The following is a 19,232-nucleotide window of genomic DNA, read 5'->3' as shown; positions in this document are numbered from 1 at the left end:
ATAAAGAATGAGGTTTTGGAAATGTCTGCAAATGTCCAAAGGGATTGTCGTTAACAAAGATTGTTTTAAATATGCCTCTTTGAAGCACTCTGCATGTGAACAGAGGCACTGTATGGGTGGGTGCAAGTTGGTGTAATAAAAGGAAGGCATTCAGCACATGCTCACAAGCAAAACCTGCATTGAGTTTCTGGTTCCTCCAGGTCAGAGTGAGAAATACTATTACCATCCCCACCATTTCCTCTATCTATCTATCATTAATTTTTTCTGTTTTACAATTTAGAATGCTCATTTAAACATCCTTGAAATATCAATGACTTCCCTTCTCTTTCCATAGTTCATTTTGCAAATCATAAATTCCTGCATATTTTACAAAAGATAAACCATTCAGTATTCCGTTATTCCATCCATTAAAACTTATTTACACTGTTGAATTTATCTTAATGCTGCCAACGTTTTCAAGTGTACACAATTTTCCACCATATATTCAATAAACATTTTCCAATCTTCTCTAAACATATGTTCTTCTTCTTCTCTACTTATTCTATATGTACCATCCCCACCATTTCCTTGCCCAGCTACTGTCTTAAGAATAACTTTTCCTTAATACTTCCTTGGGCTCCAAAGGAGAGCATCCATCATTTCCTTTGAAAAGCAGTAGGCTGATATCTCTGGGAAGCTTGCAAGTTGTTGTTGTTGTTGTTGTTGTTGTTGTTGTTGTTGTTTAGTCGTTTAGTCGTGTCCGACTCTTTGTGACCCCATGGACCAGAGCACACCAGGCACTTCTGTCCTCCACTGCCTCCCGCAGTTTGATCAAACTCATGCTGGTAGCTTCAAGAACACCATCCAACCATCTCATTCTCTGTCGTCCCCTTCTCCTTGTGCCCTCTATCTTTCCCAACATCAGGGTCTTTTCCAGGGAGTCTTCTCTTCTCATGAGGTGGCCAAAGTATTGGAGCCTCAGCTTCAGGATCTGTCCTTCCAGTGAGCACTCAGGGCTGATTTCCTTCAGAATGGATGCGTTTGATCTTCTTGCAGTCCATGGGACTCTCAAGAGTCTCCTCCAGCACCATAATTCAAAAGCATCAATTCTTCGGTGATCAGCCTTCTTTATGGTCCAGCTCTCACTTCCATACATCACTACTGGGAAAACCATGGCTTTTACTATACAGACCTTTGTTGGCAAGGTGATGTCTCTGCTTTTTAAGATGTTGTCTAGGTTTGCTATCGCCTTTCTCCCAAGGAGCAGGCGTCTTTTAATTTCGTGACTGCTGAGGAGACCACCTGCCCTTACGTGTCATTTTCCAGCATCTGTTCTGAGAGACAGCAGCACATTCAGAGCACTGTGATGGCTTCTCTGAAAGAATCATGGGAACTGTTATGGGTGCTGAGTCGTCAGGAGACTCTACTTCCCCCCTCACAGATCTACAATTATCAGTCGTTTATGAATTAATCCGTCTCTACAGAGAGCTCTGGAAATTGTAGCTCTCCTAACAAATCTCAGCACCCATAACAAACCACAGTTCCCAGGTTTTCCTGGAGGGGAGCCATGGTTGTTTAAAGTACAGTGGTACCTCGGGTTACATACACTTCAGGTTACATACGCTTCAGGTTACAGACTCCGCTAACCCAGAAATAGTGCTTCAGGTTAAGAACTTTGCTTCAGGATGAGAACAGAAATCGTGCTCCAGCAGCGCGGCGGCAGCAGGGGGCCCCATTAGCTAAAGTGGGGCTTCAGGTTAAGAACATTTTCAGGTTAAGAACGGACCTCCGGAATGAATTAAGTACTTAACCTGAGGTACCACTGTAATATGTTAACTGCTCTAAATGTATGGCGTATTTACCTGTATACTAATACTAATCTTAACAAATCTTTCAGATGCTCATACTTAAATAACCGCAACAGAGAGGTGCAAGAGGTTTCTGCAAACTTAAGGGAACCCACGGAGGTTCGCAGAATTTTTTTATATATAAAAAAATCAAGGGGAGGGGAAGAGATCATTATTTCAGCCACTCTTACTGTGGGCACAGTCATGCCATTAAAAAGCACTATGACGTAATTTCAAAGAGTCATGGCTTCCCTCAAAAAATCCTGGGAGTTTGTTGTAGTTTGTTAAGGGTGCTGAGAGTTGTTAGGAGAGCTACAGAGCTCCCTTATTCCCGTTTCTAGAGTGGTTTAACAACCAACTCCTCTTCACAGTGTCGCCGGAAACCCCCCCCCCCATCTCCTTGACACGTGTTGCACAAGCACCACACTCACACATGCACACATCTCCCCTTCCTGACCCTAGGGATGTCCCTTTTAGAGGGCCATCCCTTAAAGCCTTCCGTAAATAAGGAAGCGCTGATCTTCTTAAAAAATAGCATTTATTTCTATATTTCTTCCACGTTCCGCTCTGCCCTATCTTTAGTACGAGTAGACCAGGCGCATAAACTCCAGGTCAGCCGGCAGCCGTTTCAGCCAATCAGTGTTACCGAACAGCGCCCCTTGTGGCGGCCACGCTGGTACTGCAGGCGGCAGGCCCTCGCTTCTCTGTCTTTGACAGCTTCCTAATACAAAGTTTCCGGGTCCAATTGACCGTGACTGATTTAATCAAAATGTAGCAACCACTTCCTGAGGAGTGGAAGTGCTTGAACTTCAGCAACGGTATTCTTCATAAATTCACCATAAATCAACCGTACGTCGGATTCTCATTGGACCACTTTTATTTTACTCCATATTACAAGGACTTTCAAAGGGGGGTGGCTTGTCGCCAATCAGCCATGATCCCTTGACCGAGCAGGCACGTACTCTGCAACCCTCCCCCTGTTGACACAGCAACCTTGATAGTCGCCTTGATGGACTCAGACGGAAGACTATCAAGGACACAATGAACTGCATATGCTAGTGTATTCAGCACGGACTATGACAAAGGGACTGTGACCGGAGTCCCCTCAGGGGGCAGGAAATCGCGCCCTTCCCTTTTGTTCTCCGAAAAGGCTTATGGCAAGGAGGGGAAGGGGGCCCCGCCAGGTGTCAGGATACTCGGATTACCTGTGCGACCCCTCCTCTGGCTCCTCCTGTTTTTTAACGTAGTCATGATGTAAATATGATGTATTTCTAGGGGTGTAACTTAGGGGATTAGGAACTAATAAAAGTTGGGGTCTTCCTTTGTTCGGGGCTTCCATCTTGCTTCACCTTGTGGGCGGTGGGAGTCCTGTCGCGACAGTCTTTTCCTAAATAAAGACCGGGCCTACTGGCTGCTGTTTTGCTCTGACTTGCTCTGGCTGGTGTCTTTGCTTTTTGTCCAAGGGAGCCCTCAGATTTTCCGTTAACAGTTGGCGACCATTCTCAGGGACACTTGGTTCTCCTGCAAAGGTGAGAGGGGAGATAGAGGGGATCAGGCGCCACTGGGCAACCTTAGCCCAGGGATCTTTTTTCCTCTCCCTGCCTCCTCTTTGCGGGCGGTAATCAACCGTCACCAAAAGCCCAACCAGAGAGAGCAAAGGCGAGGTGAAAGCCGGCTAAAGAAAAGGATCCCGGGATCCGCGGGGGACATCACCGAACGTGAGTATGGTTTGAAGTAAATACATTGGGAGGGGGTTGGAAACGGAATATCTCCACGACAGCCGGGCCTTTCTCTCCTCTATCTCTAACGTTACCCCTCGGAGTCGGCCGGGTGCGTTCTAAACTCTCTCCTTTTCTTCCCCGATTCTCCCCCTCGGAGGGTGGCCAGGGAGATCGCGGGGCCCTACTCTTTTCCGACGTTGTCTCTCAGAGTCGTCCAGAAACGTCTGAAAGCATCTCTCCCTCTCCTTTTTCTCCCCCGCTTTCCGTCTTGGAGTTGAGTCCGGAAAAGCGTGGCTCTTTACTATCTTTCTCTGACGTCTCTCTCGGAAGTCGCCCGGAGGCGTTTTTTTTTTCTAATACCCTCTTGCTCTCTCCCCTTACCCCGACTATGCAAACGAAGCCGCCCCTCCTGCCTGGCGACCTTTGTTAGGGATGACCCGGGTATGTGAGAACGCAAGGTCGTTTGCTTCCTTTCTAACTTTGAATTTTCTCGGACCCCGATCTGGCATTGCACTGCGCAAGCGTTCAGTAGGGAATTCCGAACTTAGTCTCAGGCTAGGCAGGAGGCTGTCGTGGAAAAGAAAGCGGGTGGTTCACAACTTGGGGCCCCACACTAGGGTTTAGTTCTGTGAAGCAACACGAAAGGGAAATTTGTCTCGAGGTAAAGGTTTTCGGGCCAGGCGTCCCGAGGTAAAGGTTTTCGGGCCAGGCGTCCCGAGGAAAAGGTTTTCGGGCCAGGCGTCCCGAGGTAAAGGTTTTCGGGCCAGGCGTCCCGAGGAAAAGGTTTTCGGGCCAGGCGTCCCGAGGTACAGGTTTTCGGGCCAGGCGTCCCGAGGTACAGGTTTTCGGGCCAGGCGTCCCGAGGTAAAGGTTTTCGGGCCAGGCGTCCCGAGGAAAAGGTTTTCGGGCCAGGCGTCCCGAGGTACAGGTTTTCGGGCCAGGCGTCCCGAGGAAAAGGTTTTCGGGCCAGGCGTCCCGAGGAAAAGGTTTTCGGGCCAGGCGTCCCGTCAGTGTAGTTTGTGCTCATGTATAGAGTTTCTTAAAATGAAATTGCAACTTGAAGATAGGTGAAAGTTGCGATAGTCTAAGATATTCCAAACACTGAGGATATTTTCTACCCCCCTCCTTTTCTTTCCCCCGTCACTTTTTCCCTTGTGTGTGTCCCTATCCCCCTACCCCTACATAGGAAGAATGGGAGCCCAGGCTTCTAAACATTCCAACTGGACTCCTCCAGGCGACAAGGCTTTCGCGAAGCCTTCCCGCCAGATGGAGGACTCTGACACTCCCCTCCAATTTGTCCTCTTAAACTGGAAGGAATTGAGAGGGAGGAAAGGACTTTCGAAGTCAAAGTTGAGGGACCTTTGCAACACCTCGTGGGTTGCCTTCACCCACCATCTAGAACCAGCTTCCAGGTGGCCGCCCCATGGTTCCTTTAACCTCCTGAAGATGCAAGCACTTAAAACTTACCTGGCTGACGAAAAGCCCCGGCAATTGTACTACCTAAATGCCTTCGCTGAAGCCCGCGAGCTATTTCAACGGCAGCAAGCACAAATTGTCCGACAAATGGCTGTTTTGAAAACAACCGGACCCCCCCCATATGATGAGATTAGAGCCCAGGAGGAACAGCTGGATAGGACCCTCGTCCCCTTTTACTACCCCGAACCTCAAGCACCTCGACCACCAGGATCCGGGGCGGCAGACAGAACAGGAGCCGGTGGGGGGGGCACAGGACCAAGGGAGAATACACCTCGCCCTGCAGCTGCTGCACCTTCCCAAAGTACTCCAAATACACAACCACCTCCCGACCCCTCCTCAAGCTCATCCAGCTTAACAAGAGACCAATTAGATCTAAATCTCGGACCCCTGCTCAATGGGCAACTTTTGACCGAAGGAGGAGAGGGACCCGTCTCCAGTAGAACTAGGAATCGGGATAATCTGCAAAACGGAGAGGTAGAGGGTGCCTTTCCACTGCGGGCCTTACCAATACCCCCCGCCAGGGCAGGAGATCCTCCCCGCATGGTTTTTACTCACCAGCCCTTTCTTACCTCGGACTTAATGAACTGGTCCGATAAGATGCCCTCCCTACGAGACGACCCCGACAAATGCCACCGCCAGGTAGCTACCATCTTCTCCACTCATAACCCCACCTGGGCAGATGTGCATATGCTGCTTGGGGCCCTCTTTAACGAGGCAGAGAAAAGAGAGATATTAGTGAAGGCGGGAGAAGCTCTCGCCCGGGAAGGGTACCAACCAAATCGCCCCGCCTCGATGACCCCACTGACCGCCCAGTCTCTACTTAACGACCCAGACTGGGACTATAACACCGAACATGGAATATGGGGTTTAAAATTTTTTAAGAAGGCCATCCTAGACGGCATTAAAGCTGCGGGACAGCGAACAGTAAACTGGACCAAGGTCCAAGCTATCCTTCAAGGACCGGATGAGCACCCCTCTGATTACTACTCTAGGCTAGTCTCCGCTATTAAGACCTGGGGTGGAATAGATCCGGAGAGCCCACAACATGAGGTAATAGTCAAAGGATTTTTTAAAGACCAAGCTACAGCCGACATTCGAAAGGCTCTAAATAACCACTTAGGATATGATGGAAAAACCGTAAATGAAATCCTCTCCATCGCAAAGTCCGTTTTCAACTCGAGGGATGAACGGAAAAGAAAAGACCAAAAACCTGACTCCCCACGGGTGTTGGCCTACGCAGCCGCAATGTCTACCTCGAAAGAAAGGTTTAAACCAGGGGGGTCCGAACTCTTTGAAGACCGCATTTGCTACCACTGTGAAGAAGTAGGGCACATAAAGAGAAATTGCCCCCTTCGGACAGGAGCCAGAAAGGTCGAATATAAGAACCCCAAACCATACTACCCAGAAAATGCCCACCCTAGGTACAGAGAGCCTACTCTTCCATACGGACCTATCCAATCCTCAAATCTAACGCAATCCCGCGCTGAACCCTCGTTACCTCAGCCGCGACCACGAAACCAACTTCATGACACTGCCAACCCATTTAAGCAGGGAGGGCGCCCCGCAAACCCAACTCACGAAATGATGGTTGAAGAGTATCAGACACATTGACAATTAGAAGCAGATCCCGCCTCTTTCCCTTTCCTCTGCCCGGTTTTGCAATTATCCTCCTCTGACCCCATGTGCACCATGCAAATTGATGGGCAGTCTTACGATTGCCTCCTGGACACTGGGGCCACCTACTCAACTCTAACGAATAGTCATTTGCCCCCGGGTGAAGAAACTAGAACCGTCATGGGGCTTGATGGAATTCCCCGGAATTGCCCCCTTTCCAAACCTGTGAACGTCTCCGTTGGGCCTTTATCAGTTAAACACACCTTTCTACTCACCTCCAGTCCAGTTAACCTTTTGGGGAGGGATCTGCTCTGCAAACTAAATGCCACCATACAGTGCGGCCAAGAAGGGATTTTCCTGCACATGCCGGACGACTCCCTTTTCAATTTCCAAGGCATCCTTCAAGAAGCTAACCACAATACCATTGACCTACCTCCAGAGCTCCTTAACAATGTCCCTTCCTGGCTGTGGGGAACTGAGTCAACATCAGTCGGACTTCTAAAATCTGCAACCCCAGTCAAAGTTAACTACAGAAAAGATCTACCATTCCCCTGCACCAAGCAATACCCCCTCCCCCCCGAAGCAATCGAAGGACTTACGCCAATGATAGACGAATTTCTAAAAATGGGTATCTTAGTTCCTTGCGCCTCCCCATGTAATACCCCCCTTCTCCCCGTCAAAAAACCCAATACAAATCCCGTCAAATGGCGCCTAGTACAGGACCTTCGACTGATCAATTCCTTTGTTATTCCGAGACATGCTGTTGTCGCCAACCCCCACCACCTTCTGAGCACAATCCCGGAGGGAACTGTAGTTTACTCCGTTATAGACTTATGCTCCGCGTTTTTCAGCATCCCCGTAGATCCGGAGAGCCAATTTCTTTTTGCCTTTACATGGCAGACCGGTCAACTAACGTGGACCCGGCTGCCCCAAGGATATGTAGAATCTCCGGCAATTTTTTCTTCCATATTACACCAAGACTTGTTAGACGTCAATCTCCCCGGAGGTTCCGTTCTCCGGCTTTATGTAGATGACATTTTACTCTGTGGAAGGGATTTAGAATCCTGCAAATCCGACACTATAGCCCTGCTTACGATACTTGCGCACAAGGGACACAAGGTATCTCCAAAAAAGATACAATACTGCAAAAAGGAAGTTAAATATCTTGGACATATCCTCGGAGAGGGCACCCGTGCCCTCACGACCGATAGGATCGATGCTATAGCAAAACTACCCCTCCCAAAGACCAAGAGGCAGCTCAGAGGTTTCATTGGAATGAGCGGATTTTGCCGAGCATGGATTCCCCGTTATGGAGAGTTCACCCGACCCCTCACTGCAATGACGCATGATAGTGCCCCAGATCAATTGCAATGGACTGCAGAGGCACTCGAAGCCTTCGAATCTATCAAACGCGAATTAAGGTCCTCGCCCGCCCTTGGACTCCCAGATTATAGACTACCCTTCTCTTTATTCGTCCATGAAAACAAAGGAGTAGCTTCAGGCGTCCTTACACAACCCTTTCAGGGAAGGAATAGACCTGTAGCATACTACAGCCTTCAACTAGACACCACCATAATGGGAACCGTTGGATGCCTTAGAGCAGTGGCAGCTGCAGCACTACTCCTAGAAAAAGCCCAAGAAACTGTCCTTGGACATGAACTAACCGTAAACGTCCCCCACGCTGTCGCTACCCTTCTCAGCCTGCAAGGGTGCCAACGTTTTACGATACAAAGGCTCAACAGATATGAAGCCATCCTCCTCAGTCCGTCTAATGTTACCATAAAGAGAGTGAATTCCCTCAATCCCGCAACCCTCCTACCTCTCCCTGACGACGGCACCCCACACCACGACTGTAGCCAAGTAGTACGACATGCCGAGAAACCACGGGAGGACCTTGACTATCTCCCTTTAGATAACCCCCACCTAGTACTGTACACTGACGGGAGTTCGAAAATAGTAGGGGGAGAGCGGAAAAGCGGATATGCAGTTGTTAGTGACACAGATATCCTGGAAGCGCGCCCCGTCCATGCCAAGTATAGCGCACAGGCGGCCGAACTCATCGCTTTAATCCGAGCATGTGAGTTAGCAGCAGGGAAAAGGGTCACAATTTATACAGACTCCAAATATTGCTTCGGTCTAGTTCACGCTACCGGACAAATCTGGCTGCAGAGAGGCTTCCTAACTTCTGCGGGCACTAAGATCGCCCACGCACCCCTAGTACAGCGCCTTATGGACTCCATACACCTTCCCGAGGAAATAGCAGTAGTCCACTGTAAAGCTCACACAAAGGGGAAAGACCCCGTATCTATAGGGAACAGCTGCGCAGATCACATGGCACAAGAAGCAGCCCTCCAACCACTGTCTTCAGATAATGAATTCCAGGGACCCCAAGTTCCATCTGACGTAGACTTTGACTTAATGTATAAAACCGCCACCCTTGAGGAAAAAAAGGGGTGGGCAGAACACGGAGCCATCCTTGAGAATGGCATCTGGTATCTTCCAGACAAGAGACTTATAATGCCCAGACTATGGGTACCCAAGCATGTGAGAATTCTGCATCAGTGTACCCACTGGGGAAGGGACAAGCTTATAGACTCAGTCCAACGCTGCTGGTATGCCCCCGGACTAGCCCTTGCCGCGAAGACAGCAGTAAAGAACTGTCACACTTGTCAAACCTTTAATCCAAAGCATACCGCCAGAAGCCCACCTGGAGCCAGACCATGGGCCTTTGTTCCTTTTGAAAGTCTTCAAGTTGACTTTATAGATTTGCCCCCCTGTCAAGGCTATAAGCATGCCCTTGTCATCATTGATCAGTTGAGCGGATGGGTGGAATGCCTCCCAGCTCGCCGAGCCAATGCCCAAATGGTTGCAAAAACTCTACTACATGAGATAATACCACGCTTCGGGGTCCCGAGACATATAGACAGCGACAGGGGCTCCCACTTCACCTCAGAGATAGTTCAGCAAGTCGCCAAAGCTCTAGGGATCAAATGGAAACTACACACCCCATACCATCCCCCATCCTCAGGCCAGGTTGAAAGAATGAATCAGCAGCTGAAGTCACAACTAGGAAAGCTCTGTAAAGACTCTGGAATTAAGTGGATCAACGCTCTCCCCTTGGTTTTACATAATCTCAGAGCTTGTCCCCGAGGGAACCTAAACCTATCTCCCTATGAATTACTCTTTGGGAGACCCTCCCCGGTATATAATACCCAGTTTCCAACATCCGAGTTAGAGGTTGGAGAGTCTGAATTAACTCAATATGTGATACAGCTCCAGAGACAACTAATCCACCTCCACAGATATGCTGCCTCAAGTCAAAACATCCCTCTAGACGAAAACATCCACTCATACCACCCAGGGGACTGGATACTAGCAAAAGCACACCACAAGGTACCCCTACAACCCACCTGGGAGGGCCCCTACCAAGTACTTTTAACCACTCCAACTTCTGTTAAGGTAGCAGAAAAGACAGCCTGGCTGCATCATACCCGCTGTAAGCCGGCTCCACCACCCGAGCCCACATCGGACGAGTCGCCCTACCACATCCCACGCCGACCAGCAGAAGACGACATCAACACCGAACACGACCTACAGACCGGACCAGATCGGGGCACGCATCGAGCCCAACAGACCGGACCAGATCGGGGCACGCATCGAGCCCAACAGACCGGACCAGATCGGGGCACGCATCGAGCCCAACAGACCGGACCAGATCGGGGCACGCATCGAGCCCAACAGACCGGACCAGATCGGGGCACGCATCGAGCCCAACAGACCGGACCAGATCGGGGCACGAACCGGGCCCAACAGACCGGACCTGACCCAGCTCACACGTCAACACTTTGGTCTTCCGAACTCATCACCACAGCTAGCCAAAACGACCAACCCCCCATCCGCCTAAAACTCCGCAAAGCTCCACCGCTCCCCATCTGACAGCTCTGCAGTTTGACAGCTCTACAGCTCCACCGCTCCCCATCTGACAGCTCTCCAGTTTGACAGCTCCACCGCTCCACCGCTCCCCATCTGACAGCTCTGCAGTTTGACAGCTCCACCGCTCCACCGCTCCCCATCTGACAGCTCTGCAGTTTGACAGCTCCACCGCTCCACCGCTCCCCATCTGACAGCTCTGCAGTTTGACAGCTCCACCGCTCCACCGCTCCCCATCTGACAGCTCTGCCGTTTGACAGCTTTACTCCCTCCGCTACTATGATGACCACCACCATACCCACCCTTCTCCTCCTTCATCTCACCACCGCCTTCTCTCAAAACACCATGATCACACATGCCTCTTGCCCTGGATTACAAACTGAATACAAATTCCTAGACTTTGGAATTGTTGATATGGTGAAACGAGGAACATTAGACCGCCTTGGAGATTTCGAATTCTGCTTGCCAGAGACCCGCGTCCTCCTTCGACACTCCATTTCACCGATCCTAGCTACACACCAAGCCTGGGAGCTTTTTATTCGCTCACCATCTTTCAGGCCACTCGGCAAACTCATCCTCACCAGAGACGGCCCTTGGAACCGTGCCCATTGCCTCAACGGCTCTTATGTACTTTTCTCTGATGGTACACCACAACAGGCACTGAACTGGACTCTCCTCGACAATGGCGGCGGTGAGTCCGTTTATACTGACCAGAACCACCCCACAGACCGTTTAATCCACGGGTTTTACTGCCAAAGAGTAGATTCTACCCCCCGTCAAACCGTCTTACAAGGGGTCTGCCTCCGAAGGTACTGCTGCATTTGGGACATCGGACTCGCCTCCAACTGGGACGGCAAGGCGTACCTAGAAGGCTGGCATCACTCAGTTACACCTGCAGCAGAATGGGACACCACCGGCCCCCAAAGATGTGGCGGCCTTACCACAAACCTAACCTACTTACTGCGCCAAGACCCCCTTCATCCCGCCGGTACTGCACCTCGACAAAGGGGGGAACTGTCAATGTCCCAAGACTCCAACAACAATGACCTCTTGTCCACCTGGCATTCCAACACCTATGTAAAACTGATCTCTCAAATTGCAAGGCAAACAACCACCAACGAATGCTGGATTTGCGCCAATGCTCCCTCACACCTCCACAGTGGCATACCATTCCTTGGAGTGCCCCTCACCCTAGAACAACATCTTTCCGCTGATGTACGGTCCTGGAACCTGACCGCTGTGAACTTAACCCACCAGTACATCTACCTGACCGGACCCACAACAGGCGACCTCTGCCGGAAATTCAGCGGCAACGACAAAGTCATCGGGGAGAGCACCTGTAAGTACACCCTTGATATCGCATTAAATGGTAGAATTACCCTATGGCACCAAGGCAACCCCTCCACCCATCCTAGCTTACTGTCTGCATGGAAACGTGTGATGAACTTGCCTGACCCCTGGGACCCTTCCCCAATTTCTCAGTGCTTCTTCCGCACCCTCCGTACTGGGCGCATAGATTCGTGCCTGCAGGGGCTGTTCTGGATTTGCGGCCACCGCGGCTATGTATGGGCCAGCCCCCACTCCCGTGGCACCTGTTATCTTGGACTGATTTTACCTGGAGTCCGGGTTACTCAAGAGCTCCCCCCCGGAAGGAGGCGCAATAAGAGAGCAAAGGACTTGTCAGAGCTCTCTGATGTCGCAGCCAATGGGGAGACTTACGGCCGAGCCCTCTTTCCTGCGTATGGAGCCGGCTCCAACCACGTTGATATCCTCAAACTGACCGACATACTGCTAAACTTTATGGAAGAATCCAATGCAGCTACCCAATCTATCTTGACGGAGTTAACGGAGGTCAGGCAGAATTCGATTCAGAACCGCCTTGCTTTGGACTACGTTCTCGCCTCGACTGGAGGGGTCTGTGCCCTCGTGGGAACCGAGTGCTGCACACACGTCTCTGACCAGACCTTGAACATCACTGGTCATCTCAATAATATTCATAAACTGACCGATGAACTTAGAAATATCCAACATGAGGGCCTGTCAGACACTCAATTTTGGAGCTGGCTACCTGGATCTGCTTGGATAAAACAACTTTTAGGAAACGGCCTCTTAGTATTGGTCACTGTTACCATCTGCATTGCTTTCTTCTGCTGCGCAATTCACTGCTTCCCGATGTGCTGTCAAACTTGCGGTTCTTGTCCTTCTACCCTTCGCCCGCGATTGACTACCACCTATAGACCACCGACATCAGGAATTCAGTCAACCCCAATCGAAATGGGGCCCTTGCACAACCTCCGGACCCTGGACTCTAGGTATGACATGCCAAACTTCTATTGAATTATGCGGAGAAAAGGATTGCGCGGTTTCCCTACCTTCGCAATCTTATCTCCGAAGGGGGGAACTGTCGCCGGAAACCCCCCCCCCATCTCCTTGACACGTGTTGCACAAGCACCACACTCACACATGCACACATCTCCCCTTCCTGACCCTAGGGATGTCCCTTTTAGAGGGCCATCCCTTAAAGCCTTCCGTAAATAAGGAAGCGCTGATCTTCTTAAAAAATAGCATTTATTTCTATATTTCTTCCACGTTCCGCTCTGCCCTATCTTTAGTACGAGTAGACCAGGCGCATAAACTCCAGGTCAGCCGGCAGCCGTTTCAGCCAATCAGTGTTACCGAACAGCGCCCCTTGTGGCGGCCACGCTGGTACTGCAGGCGGCAGGCCCTCGCTTCTCTGTCTTTGACAGCTTCCTAATACAAAGTTTCCGGGTCCAATTGACCGTGACTGATTTAATCAAAATGTAGCAACCACTTCCTGAGGAGTGGAAGTGCTTGAACTTCAGCAACGGTATTCTTCATAAATTCACCATAAATCAACCGTACGTCGGATTCTCATCGGACCACTTTTATTTTACTCCATATTACAAGGACTTTCAAAGGGGGGTGGCTTGTCGCCAATCAGCCATGATCCCTTGACCGAGCAGGCACGTACTCTGCAACCCTCCCCCTGTTGACACAGCAACCTTGATAGTCGCCTTGATGGACTCAGACGGAAGACTATCAAGGACACAATGAACTGCATATGCTAGTGTATTCAGCACGGACTATGACAAAGGGACTGTGACCGGAGTCCCCTCAGGGGGCAGGAAATCGCGCCCTTCCCTTTTGTTCTCCGAAAAGGCTTATGGCAAGGAGGGGAAGGGGGCCCCGCCAGGTGTCAGGATACTCGGATTACCTGTGCGACCCCTCCTCTGGCTCCTCCTGTTTTTTAACGTAGTCATGATGTAAATATGATGTATTTCTAGGGGTGTAACTTAGGGGATTAGGAACTAATAAAAGTTGGGGTCTTCCTTTGTTCGGGGCTTCCATCTTGCTTCACCTTGTGGGCGGTGGGAGTCCTGTCGCGACAGTCTTTTCCTAAATAAAGACCGGGCCTACTGGCTGCTGTTTTGCTCTGACTTGCTCTGGCTGGTGTCTTTGCTTTTTGTCCAAGGGAGCCCTCAGATTTTCCGTTAACAACAGGGAACTCAGAGGAGAATGGGGGGGGGGCTCTCTCCTAACAACTCTCAGCAAACGACGGATCCCAGGATCCTTTGGGGGAAGCTATGGCAGTTTAAAGCGGCATCATAGTGCTTTAATTGTGTGCTGTGAATGTGGGTGTTTTGGTGGGGTCAAAAAAGATCAGGTAAGGAGAGAATGGGAGCACTCCATCATGCAATGACTAACAGTCGACTCACGCCCTCTGAGTCTACCTTGACCTTAAAAGCAAACATCTCTATCTCGCCCTCTGGCATCATCACATCCTGTGGCAGGGAATTGCTTTCAGTTAATTATGTGTGATGATGTGTTACTTCCTTCTCCTGTCTGTGTGTGTGTACAGTATCTGTGTGTTCTGGATTGTGAGGGCGTGTCTTGCGCTCTCACCGCCTAGTGCCCTGACAGGACTTTCTGTTCCTTGTGGGGCAGAAAGAGAAAACAAGGGCGTATGAATAGGCTCCGTCACCAGCTGCACCCCGGACTTTGCACTGACAGCCCAGCTGGTCACTTGCAGAGCTGGGCCTGTTTATTCCAAGCCTCTCTTCTCTCTTTTTCGGGTGGCATTTCTGGTGTCAGCGACTGCTGTGGAATGCAAGGAGATAAAGAGCTTCAAAGATCCCCCGAACCACTTAAGAAAGGAGTTAATGGGTTGGGGGCTTCCAAGTCCCCATGTTTACCTGCTCAGGTGTCACACTCACCTGATCCCGCTTTGCATATTCTCTCAGAGCTGAGGGGTCTTGAGGAATAATCAGAAGCAGAACTAGCTAGTCACATTCCTTTTGCTTCAACGCACCAGCCGGCATTCACCCAGCACCCTCAAGCTTCCACCGTCGCTCCTAGGCAGCTTCCTGTCGACCTTGAAGGCATCTTCTGCCATTCTACAATCAAGATTATTATTTTTTACATCTCCCTCTGAAGACCTCCCTCCAAGGCGCACCAGGATGAAGGCCGACTTGAGGCTGGTAAGGTGAGTGAACGATGGGACAAGTTAGAACGGCCAACCCCAGTTGGCAAACAAGTAGACCTGTAGAACAGGCAGCTGATTTACCTGACATAGTTTTAACTGTTTAATTTCCCATAGAATGAAGAACCCTTAGGCTGTAGTAGGTTGATGTCCATTTGGACTAATAGGGTGAAAGGCAGGGAGGTCAACAGCAGATGGTGCCAGAGACAACAACAGGCAGAACCAACTAATTCTACTTTGGGTCCCTGGCTTGCAGCTGAATTCTACAAGGGGCAACACTGAGACTAAAGACTGAGACTAAAGATTGTAATAAAGAAGGTAGGAAGGTTGGGGTCTGGCTGAGGGCCAACTGAGGTTGGTGAGGCAGTACCCCATTCACCTGATTGGATGAGCCTCCAGTGCCTTAGAATTATAGCTTGAAAATGGTCTTGGGAATCCAGGGTGCCTGAGGAAAGGCACAACTTTAGTGTGGAATTGTTATGCTTCGCTCTCCCAGTTTGTATGGGGCATCCACATGCCAGGTCTATGAGCACCAATGGCCTCTGTTGCTGACCAACAAAGGTTTGGAAGACAAACAGCTGTTGTTTGTTGTTGTTTGTTTGCATTTTGCGGCTCAGAAATCCAGGCAGACGTTTGGAGCAGTATCTGGTGCCACGCTGTTGGGACTACTTCTTTAAGTCCTGGAGGGAACTGGAACTCTGCATTTAGTTTTTCTGCCTTCAGTTCGGGTTGGAGCTTTTTATCTTACAAAGAAAGGACCTGCGGATTTAAGCTTGTTGGTTGCTGGCATCCGTCTGTCACAGGAGACCATGGAATAGTGCGCCATGGAGGGTGAGGTCAAGCTGTTGGACAGTTGCAGCGCCTGCTGTGGCTGTAGAGACCGATGCGGGAGAGACATGTTTTGTTGCAGCTGGGGCAGAGGAAGGCGTCTGGTTGCGCTGCTGCATATGAAGCATGGTGTTTCTTCAGAGACTGCGCCAACATGATGCTAACTTCTCCTCCGGCCTTTTCATGTCTCTCCTGGTTCTGCGAGATCAGCAGGGAGAGGAGCTGGTCAGGGCAAACTAACCAGGGTCTTTTCCACTTTCCAGGGAGAGTCATGAACCGGGAGCAGAGAACCTCCCAATGGACAGCTGGCCCTGGAGCAACGAGGAGGAGTCTCCCTTCAAAGGCTTGCCCCCCTTGCCTAAAGTGTTTCGAGAGCTCAGCTTGCCTTCATTTTCTCTGCCTGGGGAAGGAGAGCAGGAAGCAGCCCAAGAGCTTGAGGGGAGCTGCCCCGGCCTCCAAGACAAGATTGCCTGGGTGCACGGTGAAATGGTGAGGCCCTCTTTAAGCCAGGAGATGTCCTTCAGCTGCCTGTTGGACCACAACTCTTGGGCCATTGTCCATGATGGTCCTGCGTAAGAGCTTCCCATTGGCGCCTGGGACGCCACTGTTGAGAACAAGGTGGTGGACTAGCTAGTGCACTGATTGAACAGGCTGTTCTTATGGAGTCCAACAAGATCTGGAGGACACTGTGTTGTTGTTGTTTATTAAATGTATATACAGTGGTACCTCAGGTTAAGTACTTAATTCATTCCGGAGGTCCGTTCTTAACCTGAAACTGTTCTTAACCTGAAGCACCACTTTAGCTAATGGGGCCTCCTGCTGTCGCCACACCGTCAGAGCATGATTTCTGTTCTCATCCTGAAGCAAAGTTCTTAACCCGAGGTAATATTTCTGGGTTAGCGGAGTCTGTAACCTGAAGCATATGTAACCTGAGGTACCACTGTACCGCCCTTCATGGGGACGTGGGTGGCGCTGTGGGTTAAACCACAGAGCCTAGGACTTGCCGATCAGAAGGTCGCAGTTCGAATCCCCACTATGGCGTGAGCTCCCGTTGCTCGGTCCCTGCTCCTGCCAACCTAGCAGTTTGAAAACACGTCAAAGTGCAAGTAGATAAATAGGTACCGCTCCAGTGGGAAGGTAAACGGCGTTTCCGTGCGCTGCTCTGGTTCACCAGAAGCGGCTTAGTCATGCTGGCCACGTGACCCGGAAGCTGTACACTGGCTCCCTCGGCCAATAAAGCGAGATGAGCGCTGCAACCCCAGAGTGGGTCACGACTGGACCTAATGGTCAGGGGTCCCTTTACCTTTACCACCCTTCATCCGAAGATCACAGGGTGGTTCACAACATAAAAATACAAAAAAATAAATAAATGAGAGCGCAAAACACAAACTTCTCCAGGCTATGTGCACAACACACATTTGCAAACAAATTTAAAGAACGTCCTCCCCAAGAATCCTGGGATCTGTAGTTTGTTCAGGGTGCTGGGGCCTGCAGCTCTGCAAGAGGCTTAAACTACACTTCCCATGATACTTTGTGGGGGCAGATTGCTTTAAATGCATGGTGTGTATACAGCCCTTATCGTGCTTATATCGCCAGGACATCGATACAGAATGAAAATGATTGCTTTCTTTGCCATGCAGCTGAGATTGCGGTGGGCTGACCAGGCGCTTTTCCGCCATCTCTACACCCTCGCGTTGGAGATCCAGGACCTGAAGGAGTTGCAGCTGGAGATGGATACCTTTTGGAAGGAGGAGGTGCTTGTGGACGAGCAAGGCCACGTACGAGACACAACCAGCGCAGCCACGAATGTCCACTCGGCAGCCGCTTTTGAAATGACCATCTGAAAATTGGGGGAGCCGCGGCCAACTCTGATCCATCCTTACTCACATGCAAACCGTGATCTGGTGCTCCAGTCACCAAGCAACGAACCTGTATCTGTGAATGCACCTTCAGTCCCAAGATTTAGAAGTGGTGACTTTATAACCCTGCCTCTAGAGACAATGGGGCAGCCATTGGGCAGTATTCATCAAGTTGCACCTTTGGTTTTGGTTTTCTCACTTCTGGTCTATGTAAGTTGCGCCTTAGGCCTCATGGCAAGTTGCACCTTTGGTTTTGTTTTTCTTACTTCTGGTCTATGTAAGTTGCACCTTAGGCCTATTGCAAGGTGCACCTTTGGTTTTGTTTTTCTTACTTCTGGTCTATGTAAGTTGCACCTTAGGCCTCATGGCAAGTTGCACCTTTGGTTTTGTTTTTCTCACTTCTGGTCTATGTAAGTTGCGCCTTAGGCCTAAGACAAGGTGCACCTTTGGTTTTGTTTTTCTTACTTCTGGTCTATGTAAGTTGCGCCTTAGGCCTCATGGCAAGTTGCACCTTTTTGTTTTGTTTTGTTTTGATGGCTGTGGATCCTTTTCTCTCCTTGGCATGGGAGAATGGCTTTTGGTCTTTTTGCCTCTTTTGCATGGGAGCATGCCTTCTGATCCCTTTGCGGCTGTTGACTCGTTCGCCCAGCCCCTTGAGGGAGGAGACTGTACTGGCTGCGGGCAAGGGTTTTTTTCAGTTTGGGCCTTAGATTTTATATGGGCCTGGCCCATAGCTGTCAAGCGTCCCTTATTTGGCGGGAAACTCCCTTATCCCAGCGCCGTGTCCCGCTGCTGTCCCTTATTGATGATGCCCCTTAAATTTCCCGGGTTTCAAAGGAAGCAGCTCCTCTCCCTCCCTCCCTGCCGGCCAGGGAGGAGGGAGGCTCCAACTGTGTTGCTTGGCTGCCCGGCCCGTCCTCCTCTCACCAGCCTCAGCCCCCGGAGACCCTCCCCGCCGGGACTGGCGAGAGCCTCAGGCCCTTCCGCCGCCATCCTCCTCGTGGCCGCCTGAGCATCTCTGCCTGGGGCCTCCCCTCTGCCCTGCGCTGCCACCGCTCCCGCTAGGCTGTACTGCGGCTGCGCCACCAAAGGACCCAGATGAGATGGGCAGCCTGGCGCGGCCTTTGAATTGGTGAGGAGCCTTAAGAGGAGAGCTAGGGCAACCATAGAGAAAGCAGTTCAGAGAGAGGAGGAGGAGGAGGAGGTGGAGGCGCGGGCAGGTGTTCCAAGGGCTAAGCATAGAGGGGGAAAGCGGAGGAAGGACCGCAAGCGCTTCTCCCATAGATTTGTAGTGGTAGACTAGCATAGATGGTCTGATCTGCGGGTTTACTTTGGGCGCTATTCCCCCCCCTTCCTCCCGCCCCGCCTGATGGAACTGAGCGCTGCAGATGGAGCACGAGAGAAAAGATACAGAACTGCAGCAGCATCTTCGTAGCTTGGACTTGGTTTTGCGCGAAAAGTGGTTGCTGCTTGTAGT

At 50.6% G+C, this 19,232-nt stretch overlaps 2 protein-coding genes across 3 annotated transcripts in view; one reads left to right on the top strand and one right to left on the bottom strand.

The window, feature by feature from the left end:
• B3GNT8 (UDP-GlcNAc:betaGal beta-1,3-N-acetylglucosaminyltransferase 8) overlaps nt 1-19,232 on the bottom strand; it is a 113,372-nt gene that overhangs the window by 60,192 nt on the left and 33,948 nt on the right. The gene's annotated exons all lie outside the window — the stretch shown is intronic.
• LOC308484490 (uncharacterized protein) lies at nt 14,403-17,993 on the top strand. 2 transcript variants are annotated; one of them, XM_081019502.1, is made up of 3 exons: nt 14,403-15,066; nt 16,160-16,385; nt 17,537-17,993. In XM_081019502.1, exons 2-3 carry the CDS (start codon nt 16,194-16,196, stop codon nt 17,738-17,740), a joined length of 396 nt encoding a protein of 131 aa, XP_080875628.1. In that variant the 5' UTR covers nt 14,403-15,066; nt 16,160-16,193; the 3' UTR covers nt 17,741-17,993. The 2 variants fall into 2 exon arrangements, with proteins under 2 accessions (XP_080875628.1, XP_080875627.1); XM_081019501.1 differs by having other exon boundaries at nt 14,404-15,071; nt 17,537-17,992.

This window comes from Podarcis pityusensis, assembly GCF_964106645.2.
Source record: "Podarcis pityusensis genome assembly, chromosome: 8".
Lineage (NCBI taxonomy): Eukaryota > Metazoa > Chordata > Lepidosauria > Squamata > Lacertidae > Podarcis > Podarcis pityusensis.
The sequence above is the reverse complement of the archived record's forward strand: the minus strand, read 5'-3'. Positions and strand labels throughout refer to the sequence as shown.